The sequence below is a fragment of the Neltuma alba genome, unplaced genomic scaffold (genome assembly GCF_004799145.2).
Source record: "Neltuma alba isolate B1F8T4 unplaced genomic scaffold, ASM479914v2 tig00011735_pilon, whole genome shotgun sequence".
Lineage (NCBI taxonomy): Eukaryota > Viridiplantae > Streptophyta > Magnoliopsida > Fabales > Fabaceae > Neltuma > Neltuma alba.
Genome location: NW_021636363.1, coordinates 91690 through 104671, shown reverse-complemented (window position 1 = coordinate 104671; position 12982 = coordinate 91690). Strand labels below are relative to the sequence as shown.

General features: G+C 36.5%; 1 protein-coding gene across 1 annotated transcript; it reads right to left on the bottom strand.

Moving 5' to 3' along the window:
- Positions 1–124: 124 nt before the first annotated feature.
- LOC114717399 (putative lysine-specific demethylase JMJ16) lies at positions 125–7906 on the bottom strand. Its single transcript, XM_028902527.1, has 9 exons — positions 7759–7906; positions 4961–5232; positions 3875–3946; positions 3672–3749; positions 3046–3528; positions 2727–2951; positions 2419–2580; positions 1167–1526; positions 125–913 (listed from the first exon to the last, which is right to left on the bottom strand). The coding sequence occupies exons 2-9, from the start codon at positions 5225–5227 to the stop codon at positions 125–127; spliced, it is 2436 nt and encodes an 811-aa protein (XP_028758360.1). The 5' UTR covers positions 5228–5232; positions 7759–7906.
- Between the last annotated feature and the right edge of the window lie 5076 nt (positions 7907–12982).

The window sequence follows — 12982 nt, the reverse complement described above, 5'->3', positions numbered from 1 at the left end:
TAGACCCTGAAGCCTGAATGGATGTATCATCCGCACATCCAGTACTGCACTTCACAGATGAGTCTTTTGTGGGAATCAAACACTGTTAAGTACTGCTCCATGAAATTTTCTTACTACCAGCTGCTTAAGCGTCATCATCGGATTCTGATAATGAAGATGAACTATCTGAAGAAACATCAAATGGCCTGACTTCAGGCAGCAGTGCCATATGACCTGACGTTAGACTAAGACCTAGAAAATCCCTACCCACTTTTGGGTCATTTTTAGCTAAACTTGGAATTGATGACTGAACCTTCCCTGACTTCGGATCGGGTTTATTGGCCCCAGCAGAATTGGCCCCACTCTTAATGTGTCTTGCTGTAGATTGTTGGCCTGTCGTTTTCTGTTTTCCCATGGACTTACCAATACATGTTGATTCAGGTAAAGGTGCCTTCAATTTTGCCTCGATGCTGGAAGAGATACCATCCGTGCTCGTACCTTCGGACTCGACTGCATCTCTTTTCCGTTTCAGAGAATTCAAAAATGCTTCTCTGGCCAAAGGGTTAGACGGAGAACCACTCATATTTCTCTTGGAGGCAAGGGAGTGCACAGTTAATCCAAGATCGACTTTGGCCCATTTGTGGACAACACTTGCTTTTCCCTCCAAAGCAAGACAAAGGGTATCCAACTCGCTGATTTCGTATCGGCAGAGAATGGATCTGTCACTCCAAGGGCAGCAACACAGCTGCTTTGCATGATTAAGACATGCAAATTTGTCGTTTGAGCATGGACAACTTATGGCAGATAAGTGTAAATCACGCAGACATATGCAACATTCTCTTTTGCATGTGACATCAAAGTCCTTTTCCATTCTCTGTGATTTCAGGGAAGCGCAAAGAAATTCCCTCTTCGAACTTTCACTCTTTCTCCGTAACTACACCAAGAAAACAAATCCAATATAATTCTGTTAGGCAACCAATTTGAGAAAAGCCATATTCAATCGACAGAACCCATCCCTAAGGACTTCAAATCCCTTTTCATCATTCAAAGTGGAAAAAAGAAAAGTCTCAGGCTTGCTTCACCTTTTCATCGCTCAAGATAAATTACATGTAAAATATCAACAGGATTTGACGTAGACTAAGGAACAGGTCCATTAAATCGAGAGGGCAAAGGTCTGAGTGACTTACATCAAAAGCTTTTGTTAATATCCCATCCCTTCCACATGCATCTTTCCAGTGTAAATTATCTGGGTTACCCATCCCGCAGAGTTCAATCTCAAATTGTGCCCTAACAGCTTTCCTTGCCGCCCCAAGAAGCAACTTATCATATGAGATTGAAGTCTTTCTCCTTTGTTCACAATATAACTCTACAACATTCTGTCCGTGGATCAGCCAATCAAGAGGAGCAAAACTGACTGATTCAGAGCAATTGAAACCACAATCAAATCCAGAATGGTATGCTCCTGGGAAAACAAGAACGAACTCCCTGGGATACTGAACACAGCGATATACTGGTATACCCTCTGACTTCAATAAGGTGGAGGATAACTGCATTCATAGTACCATACTCATGTAAAAACCTTAAAATAGTACGTGTGCAAATAGATAGCGAATCCCTTGTGGCTTCCAAAACAGCAATATAAACTTTGTGGCTCCCAAAACAGCAATATAAACATTTCAATCGAATAATTTGAAACTATTTATTCTCAGAAAATTGAGTGAGTTCAAGAATAACCATTTTATATTTATATATTCTCTCAATCAAATTAACAGCTATAACTGTTAGACCAAAGCACTCAATGCCAGAGAAGAAATATTTCCCGCAAGCAGCTTTCAGGCTTTGCTAACTTGTGCCTAAGAGAACTGAAACTTGACTTTAAAGCTTGTTATGAGCTAAGCTTTAACACAAAGTTGGATTGCCAGCGCTAAACAATGAGCAGAAGGTTGTGCGAAACAAAGGCATTGCTTGTACCAGTTACTAATGTGAAACAACTTGAACCTGTGCTCTTGTCTCTAAGTGCCCATGTAATTTTCAATTGTTGAAATGATACATATAATATTTGCCCAGCTACTTAGCAAAGATATGAAGAGGAAACCAAAATCAAAAGCAGCTTATACCATAGATGAAAAATGCACCCGACGAATGCAGAAGTAGACATAAAGTATGGCCCATGAACAATCAACAAGAGAAAGTTCCAGAAAAAACAGCGAGAGATGGGCACATGACAAAAGAGAATGAACGGAATTGATTAATTAATTATTAGAGACACTTATAGAGCCCATCTAACCAATCAGACGATAATTCCAATATATATGCAACCAGATCTGAATTGCTTAGTTTATGATGAATGTGACAAGGAGCTCAGTGACCACAAATCATGCCCTATTACTGTTCAAAGATTAAAAGAATCTTCATAACTGGCTCTCATATGCAACTCACCAACTTGTCACGCAAGTCAGGCTGTTCTGCAAATAAAACTGGGAGATGCTTCTTCGTCACTGTTTCAAAGTCAGCAGCAAATCTTCCCGGAATGCTATACCAAGCTCTAGGCTCTCCCACATGCATGTAACACAATGTGTACAACTGGTGCTCTTCTACTTTCTGTTTTCTCAAACGATAACCAAGATAAATGGAGAAAATAAATTCCACAACAAAAGATATTTTAACGTGCATCCCCCACAGAAAAGTACGAATTAAGAAATACAGAGAAATGCATGCAAATAGCAAGATATACAAGCACAACTTACCCAATTGAATGAAGAAAAACACATTCCCACATGAACCCGAGGGGCAAATTTACTAGAAACCTCAGAGCTCTCAAATGAAAGAAGAGAACCAGATTGTGTAAGCATATTATTTAAGTTCCATCCAGATCTCATACATTTCGGATATTTGCATGACTCCAGAGGATCAGGCATTATTGGAAATCCACTGCTTAAAACTCCAGCCCCCAAGTTGTTACCAACAAGCACCTACAGAATAGCATGAATTAGAAGTTTCACGTTAAGTCTAATATCAGAAAACATAGAGTATAAGGCATTGCATGTTTTGAATTTTTTGATGTACCTCAATTTCATGAGTTGGATTTTGAATAATCCGTCCATACTCACCCTCAATATTTTCCACCGTTGGCTCCCACTTTTCGTCAGAACCCACATCATTATTGTCACAGTTGAAGTAGTTGGCCTTGAAACCATCAGCAAATTTCTTAAATGTACTGAGATTGAATGCAGGGCCAGGTTTGGACTTAGAGTCTTCAACATCATGGGGGTTTTCATTACCAGGTTGAGAGTCCAAAGCTACTCTCAGACCTCTTCTGGTGTTGGTCTCTGCATTTCCAGAAGAGTTGTCCATAACTTCTTGTTGGCACTGAATTTGAAGTCCATCAATCCGCTGAATGTGAGTAACAAATTTGGCATCTTCCCATATATTTTTTTCCTCGGGAAGACATGGTGCTTCCCAGGTAGGAGGAGGAATAATACGACAAATTCCATAGGGCTCTGCTTTGGAACGTATGCTTGCAATATATTTAAGTGTGTCTTCAAATTCCTTTCAAACGTAAAAGCAACTGCTCAAACTTCTATAAACCTAAGAAGGAATATAATCCACATTTGAAATACTATGATCAAGACTCAAAAAGGAAGCATGGAAATAAACACATCTGAGTCCTATTACAGTAGTTCTGCAGGTACCTCTTCTGTTGGGCGGAAAGTTTGAACTTCATCAAGGACATCTCTTCTTGCATCCTCAGGGCACCACCTTGCAGCTACCTAATTCAAGACATGGTGGAATTTCTAAAATCAAATGGTAAAGTGAAAGAGTATGTGTACCATCAAATATGCCATGGGTTTAAGAAGTAAAATAATTTGCTTAAGATCTGGGGACAGAGAGGAACCTTCAGACAATCACTACATTCTGGACAACCAACAGTAACCCCTTTTGGAAGATGAGCATTTGAAGAAAACCCCTGGAAAACCAATTTTGAACCACACAATTAATTTTGCATGCATGCTAGAAAAGAAAACCAATTATGAGATCCCTATGGCTGTAATTCTATTTCTGCAAAACAAAATAGCTTAAGAACATAAGCTGTCAAATTATCCTTCAAGCAAATCATATATACTGACGCATTAGTTATTTTCCACCTTTAAGGTGATCTTACCTAATCTACAGCTTATAAGCGTATTAAGCATCCCACACCTCTACACCAAACCCCCCATAGACAAGCACACATAAACTAGAATATACTAGTTGCTCACAAGCACTCAAATGTAAACCCTCCCCTAACCTAGCTATTGAGGTAAGAAAATCAACATGCTTAAATACACCATAAGTTTATATTATTCAATGTGAAACTTAGGCAAGGAAGAGTTGGTGTGGCATCTACTGAAGAGAAAATTGTTGAAAATCATTTAAGATGGTTTCAACATGTTCAAAGCAAGATGTTAGAGGTCCCAGTAAGGTCAGTGACGAAGGTAGATCAAACTGTTTGGAGTTCTTTAGAGAGGGGTAGATACAAATAAGATTTTTTTTTTTCCTGGCCAAAGCATGAATAAGGAAGAGCTGACATGGCATCTACTGAGGAGAAAATGATAAAAATTCGTATAAGGTGGTTCAAACATGAACAAAGAGAGGACTGAATAGACAGTTTTAAGTCCTATGAAGAGATGTCAAACAAGTTATTGAATGGAACTTTTTAGTGAACAATATATTTAAAAATTGGGTCGTTGATAAACCACAATGGTGTTGAGTGATCTGTGTAGTCAAACCCACCTAGTGAGATAAAAAACCTTTTTTTTTTTAGGATTTACATAATTTCACCCATTGATTCAAGTTAGACTTTATTTTCAAGGCATATCATGAATACAATTAGATTACTGTCCAGCAAGTCCTACTGTATGCACATGGAAACTACAATCTTCTAGCACAGATTTATTTATGAGCCAATTGTCAACAAAAAATTGCAAGATTCCCAACATACCTGAGGAAAATGCTCTGTGTCAGACTTCTTAAGGTCATGGTCACTTTGATCAAAAAGTATCCATGGACGATGCTTAAGAATTGCCTTATATGCAGCAGCATCATTTAACTTCAATATACTCTCCATGCAAATTGGATCACATTCAGATTTATCAGTGTTTGCAACCCTTTTTAGTATGAAAGAAGTAAGGGATCTAAAACCAGGGGGAACTGAAGGGATTTCTTCATTTTTGGGTTTCACAGATTTTCTTCTATTTTCTGATTCCATAACTACTGCAACAAAGGTGAAACAAAAAATCGTATAAGGAGCATTGAAGATAATGGATACAGTGAACTTAGAGCTGAATTTTGGAATAGAAGATCTGCCACATATAACAAGACTGGAGACCTGGCCACCCTAGTAGAGGTATAAATCATTCAACAGTTCAACCTAGAGCATCAAACTTTCATAAGGGGGAAAAGAACAAAGGAAGAAAGATGAAGAACTAGCATTTCAACCAGATAAGACACAGGGGAGCGTGTTAACAGAAACCAAGCCAGAAAAAATGTTGTATAAATGATCTTGTAGTTTAGTGGGGTCTTCATAATCTGTACCAAAGGTATGGCGTCTAACTCCTCATGCTGTTGTAAACCCCCTGCTCCAAGCCAAGTGCAAACCTTCTAAGACTCCCCAAGCTTCTGCATCCTCAGCTAAACATCTGCCCAATGAACAAGTGAAGTAAACAACCCATGCTCCTTGAGAATTTCTAATTAGGCCTCTGCTACCAGCTTGCTCTTCCTCTCACCAAATCGATCCATCAGTGTTGATTTTCACCAAGCCATTTGGTGGAGGTCTCCACCTCCTCTCCCTTCGTAGGATACCAGACAATACACCTTCCAGCAAAGCTAGTGGAAGAGGTGGAGCAGCAGAAGGTAGCCTTGAACCCTCAGCTCAATGAAAGATATAGAGCCTGCAGGCCCTATCAAATTTTCCTGGGAAAGAGTTTCATTTGTCATGGCCACAAACATGCTGTGTAACCCCACGTGGAGACCCAGGGAGGATCCTCACTAAAACCCATCTTCTTCTCAAAGTTAACACTGAACAGAGCGGGTAAAAAAGTTTTGTTGCTTAGGAAGCTATACATGAAGAGCGGTTTTAATCTCTCCCTGACACCATATGCAGTATAGCCATATAGCTCTCCATTTGCTTCTCTTCTCATTTGTGAGAAGTTTGGCATGTAAGGCTAGTCAAAGAAACATCCATTTCCTCTCATCTCTCAATTACTTCCAGATTTCCCCACACAAATTAGAAAAATCATCTGGTTCTAACATCTTATGAGCACTTCTACTGGTGAATACACCCCTCTTAGATTTATCCAAGCTCTTGTATCTAGCCCTAGTGACAGCTCAAGAGGCAGGGCACCAAAAATAGAAGCTCACGGCAGATCATCGGAGAAACTCATCTTCATAGTGTAGTCAAAGGCACTCAGCTTAACACCTAAGGCACTAAAGTGAGACACTGAATAAGTCCTAAGCCTCTCACATAGCCGTTCGGAACCTCACTAACGCAATCGCCTTGCTCATATGAAGTAATCAACTTATACTCTAAGCCCAAACACCATAAAACACAATCTGAATACTTCAACCCAACCTTTGATATGTAATTTTACATGTCAAACTAGCACTAGCCTCTTACCATTGCACAGGCTGCGCAAAGACTTTATGATATGCACACTTCAAAATTAGCTGGAAGCGCACAGAGGTCATTTATTTAGTTTTATATGCTCCTATAGTGATATTATTTTAAGTTACATTTACTTATTTTATCATATAGCAATTTTTTTCCTTCTTATTTTAGCACCTTGATTTACTCAAGCGTGCAGTTTCTAGCGCCTCTCAAGGGCACCGTTTGCTTTTCACTACTGCGATGCCCTCTAATCATGACCCATTCATACTTTGCTCTCTCTTAGTTCCATGCTAATGGCTGTGTGCGTAGTTCGGAGAGTTTGATATTCTCTCCTGCCCAGTTATCTTCAAAAGAAATCATACCTCTTCCCCGCTTCTTACTCGCCACATGGACCCCATCAATGATTGAGGCCGGCTAACAAATAAATGAACCCGCGGGGGGGGGGGGGGGATTCCTAACATTAAAGAGATCGGCTTCATCTTGTGGGTAATTAACAAATTGTTCTCAACACCTCACTCCAGAGACACTTAGAGCCCTAAACTAGCTTCCAAGTCAAGTTAACTTTGAAAGACATATTCATCCAATGAATATTTCTGAATCCCAGCCCTCCCAAACTTCTAGGAGGGCAAATTTTTCCAATTGACCAGTTTTCGTAGAAGTTACACTTTCACAATTCACGCTACAGCGTGCAAATGGCCTATCCAAATTGGTAAATTTATTATTTATCCCAGCTACTTGGAATTTGCATTGTTCAAAATAGCACTATAGCCAACTAAGGTTATGCTTGGAAGGGGAGAAAATGAATAGGTGGAAAATTGAAACGTAGTTAGCTACAATAAAGTTCCTATACACCGTAATGCAGTTAGGTAGAGATGAATGAGTGAAAGGGAATTAGTTCCCTCCTTTTTACCAAGAAGAAGAAGAAGAAGAATGAAACTGTGCTACTACCATTTGATTAAAATCGCCAAAGACATTAAAATGAATGTAATAAAGCACATGCTCATCATTTCAAATCACTGATATCCTTGGAAGTTGGAATGTAAGAACTTTTTCCCATGCAAACCCATTTCAAGTAATTTAAGTAAATAACTTCAACGATATTATACCTCAACGAAGCATCAAGAATTTCAAACCTTGATTCTGGGAAGCAACCGATTTCGTCGCTTCGTTGAATTATGGGGCTTTGGCAGAATCCTTCAGGCGAGGGACGAGTTTCTCCTTAAGCGAAGGAGCTGGATGAAACATTGGGGTCACAGTGTGCGTTTCGACTTTCGAAGCTCCACAGCACAACGGTGGCTTAGGGGATACTATTCGAAGCTCAGCTCGCCGGAAAATATACCTTCAGCGGAGGGAGGGAGGAACTGATGCGTAATCGTATGGACGGCTTGGATTTATTTTGCAAACTGACGGTAGAGATGGAGGCATAGCTCTGGATTACATGGCACATTGTGAGTTATTGGATTGTGAGGCCGATGCCACGAACGTTATGTGAAACCTAAACACCAGCATATTATTTATGATTTCAAATAGTATTTATTATTTTGGCCAAAAAAAAAATAGTATTTATTTAATTTATATTAAGCTACGTATTTTGTTGTTTCATAACATAATTCAATAGACATGCATCTTTTTCAAAACCCATAAAATGCCTCATGCGTCTAAGCTAATCATAAATAATGAGAATTGATATATAATTTATATCTTTGGCCAAAAAACTATAATTTATATCTATATATAAATATATAAATATAATAATATATTACTGTTCTGGTCCTAAATATAAAATTTAATTTATTATAGAATTTATATTATAAAATGAGTCTTGGATCTGTGAACGAGTGTTTGGTTTTTTATTATGTCAGGAGAATGCGAACTTGTAGTATTAAATCACAGAATTGTTTTTCTTTTTTGGAGGAAATAAAGCAATGCGAATAGCGACGCTCACGCCTGTTTGATTTGGGTTATTTACAGTTGTGGCCCTTGAGCCATGCCCAATAAAGTAAAATTAAAAGCTGGCCCAAAAAACCTTCAGCCGAGGGCATTGAAGCGTCTTCCAAGTTTCAACTCATTTTCAACAAAAAAAGGCCGAAACCGTGCAAGAAAGCGAGACTTAAGTATTTGAATTAATTTATTTTAAGTGATTTTATGCGGTATGAAACTGCATAAAAACACTTTTGTAAGCGTTTACAAGAATTTCATTGCATCAATAAATTACAAACAAGAAATTGCGTAAAAATATTTTTTTTTTTAAAAATGCTTACAAGCGTTTCATTGTATGAACAGACCAAAAAGTTTCTGCACTTTGGGTGGATCATTAACAATCCTAATACCAAGTTGTGTTGGTGTATGCTTTGGTAAGTAAGCCAGTTAGCACGACTATGTGTTTCCCTGAATATGTGATCAGATATAACAATTCGATCCTTGATGCTTAGTGATAAAGCTTGAAGGGAGGGTGGGTCGAGGAATATGCTCGTTCTAAATGAAAGTTAATTATATGATTCATTCTGATTCTGAAGGACCAAGAAAAAAAAAGGGCGAATATAAATTGTATAAGGATCAAATATGATCACACTCAGCTGTCTCTTTTCCCCCCTCAACTTTTATATATCTTAATTTATATATATGCATAAGAATAGGGAATCCAACGATGAACATCGAAATAAACTTGTCACTTGACTGAGAAGATAAGAACGTTCCAAAAGAAGAATAGACTGAGGGGGGGGGGGCAGGACAGGAAAGAAGTGGCGTGGCTTAAAGAAGATAATGGGTGAAACTCTTTTGGGGATTTTTCAGAGCCAACTTTCACCTTTCAGAAGCAACGGCCGACATAGGGGAATCAACAAACAGCTCACAAAAAGCCAACCTATCTAAAATCTTCAAATTATTTGCTATTATTATTATTATTATTATTATTATTACAACATATGCCGGTGGGAATCAAATTAAAGCCTCTTGTTTTTTTCCCCCTGCAGTCTTTATTAACGACTCAGAATCATTCTCTTACCTCATCATATTACCTTATCTGACAATAATTCATGCTGTTTTAAGTAAATGTCGGAGGATTAACTCTTTGACAGAAGTCAAAATAACGTGTGACAAATTATTAACTACTATATTATATGCATGTTATTAGGTGATAAGCTTATATATAGAAAGGACTTCATTATTTCATGGTAAAAACATGGCCAAGAGATCACGTACGTCGTCGTTTTCTTAACTGTACTTAAAAAAAGAATTTCATCGCTATTTTGACTGTAATCACTTGATTTAGACATGTATTTCATATATATTCATATCCATCGCAGGCGAGCGATAATATAATTCCTAGTTCTTACGCAAAATAACAAGAAGAATTAATTAGTTCTGCTCTACATATCTTGCAGACAACTTCAAGCATCATATTTTATCATTCTTCCCTTGGCCTTTCCTGAATTTTCTATGTCAAATTAGAAGCTGACAAAACTAAGAAATCAGATATAGTTTTTTTTATTAAACAAAACATGGGATTGGATATATATAGCTATAGCATGCTCATGGGAATTAATTAATAAAAGAGCTTCTACACGTATACATATTGAACTTAATTATATCATCATTTCAAGCGGCCTCCAATGATTGTGCTCATCAATAGTTATTTATACACACACGTTACCTTGCGACGCTGTGGAAGAGTTGTGTCAAATGAAAGGAGGCTGAGGCAGACACATTACCAGTTTCCTAAGAAATAGGTCTTTTTGAATAAAACAACGACACGAATAGGGGGGAAAAAAGCAAAAAAGGCTAAAGCAGACGAAAAAAGAGAGAGAAGAAGATAGCACACCAAAGCAACAATAATAAAGAATCAGAGAATCTATTTACCCAACCTCATAGGCACATGTTTCAACATGGAATTAGTCCAGCGTCGGACAAGTGTGCCGACAAATAACTAACATACAGTGAAATGAACGTAAAATCATTGGAAATTAAAAACCCCTATGCTCTAATATTATCTGATTAAACGATCCAGAAATTATTAAAAGGGAAAGTAGATAAGATAAATCAAGGTGACGAAGCCATATATGTGCATATATGAAGCTTTTTGATGCATGTTCCTTTCTTTGTTTTGATTTGCTTGCAAAATATGTTGGGGAGTCACTTTCTGTGGTGGCAATGCGTGCATGGGCTTTATTAGAGCACTATAATAGTGAATGATAATAAAGTAAAAGATTTGGCCTATCAAATATCTTATTAGGCGTCTTGTTAATGTCCCTAATTACTCTGATGCAGAAATAGACTGAAGATTCCCGTTGAAATATAAGCCCGGCCAAAGCCAAAGGAAAATAGGAAAACACTCTCTTCTTTACTCATCATCAACCTGGCTAGCTTTTTAGTATCTCATCACATGCTTCAAATCCATGTGTAAAAAGTATCAATATAAGTTCACAGTTTCTTTTTTATTTTTTAGAAATAAAAAAATCCATCTTCATCACTCTTGATTAGAATCTTGGGTTAAACGTAATATATATATATATATATATATATATATATATATATCAGCAAATCTACCGGCGGAAGCGGCCGGGAGACAAAATGATTAATGTTTGATTCGAGTGAAATGTAACATCATTTTTTAATGACGTTAATTTGAATTGATTGGGTCATCTGTTGTTTCCTTTATTATTGATTTACAGCCCTGTTCTCCCGTTACACATAATTAATTACGCCAGCTACATATTTACCAGGTGTTTATTCATGAGATGTACCGTGCAAGTATAATTATAGTTCAGTATATAATGAGTAGAGCGTTAAATATTTGCAAACTAAATTCATATCTGGTTAACGGGGTTAATCGCTGAGGCAAAGAAGTGTGGGAGTAATTTTATATAGCACCATTTCTTATGAGTGGGCATATTGGCAATCTATTCGTTATCAGTTTCGAGTAAATTATCTTTGATATTGTTTTTATTATATGTACATGAAAAAGGATGTTTGAGCGAAATCGGAAGATGACTCTTTATCTTTTATACTTCCTATATACTTAGTATTTTTTTTTTTGGGCAGTAGAATGTACTTCTCCGGTCCTTAATATAAAACTCATTTAACTAATTTAATTATATTAAGAAAGTTAGGTAAGTTAGTTAATTAGAAGAAAAGTGACACATTTTTCCTAAAACACCATAATCATCTTTCTTAATATCTTCTCTCTCTTCTACTTGATTATGGTTGAGGGAATATCCATTGGGGTAATTTAGAGAAAATTGATAAATATGAGAAATGGGTCTTATATTTAGGACTAAAATCAACTTAAGAATTGGATCCTATATTAAGGACCGGAGGAGTATTTGGTTTGATCTGGATATCTAGGTTACAGATATATTGTTATTAAAATTTTAATATATTTTTTATTTAAAAGAAACATTATGCGAAATAGAAATAATATTTTATTGGTAACTGGGAATTAAAAATTTGAAGACAATAAATATAAATCTTAAAGTTACTGTCCAAGTCACATTTGGTTGATGCAAATATAAATATCTAGAGTTGAAACAACAACACTGTTGTCCTGTTATTTCAACAGCAATCCGAACACCGTTAAAGTATATTTCGTGACATTGGTTTTGCATTCTTTTAATTATTACATAGTTCCTCATTTCTGCCATCCAAGTGGGGCATAATTAGCTATATGGTTTTGCTTAATCATGGCGCTTAACCAACACAAAGAACAAAAAAAAAATGGTAGGTCCATATTCCTCTTCTTTTCCATCCTCTTCCTTCCTTTTTTTTTTTTTTTTAACCATTGGATTAACATATTTTAACAGTTTAAATTTTAATTTTTTATAAATTATTTAGAAAAATTTTAAAAACATTTAGAGCATTTCCAAACCATTCAAATTAAATTTTAAAATGGTTTGTAATTTATTTTTTATTTATTTTTATAATAGTTTTAAAAAAAAATTTAAATATGAACCGTTAAAATATTAATCTAATGGTTAAAAAAGGAAGAGAATGGAAGAGGATGGAAAGGGAAGAGGAGAAGTTCCGAACCAGTCCATATATACCATATATAAGATCCAAATAGCAAATAAGTTGACACTAATTAACATAAACAAATTGTACATAGAGGATCATATATATATTTTCACTACAACCTAATTGATGTATACCCCAAAAAATAATTTAAAAAAAAACTAATTGATCGACCATATACTTCTAAGCACTTGAACAGTATACCACATAACCCCTATTACAACTTGCGATCAAGCACGTGACTTGTTCCTCAAAGCCAGACACCACAAATACATCACAATGAACAAATTTTTGGTAATTTTTATACGAACAATAATTAATAATCCACAAAACACTATAAACACCAACGCT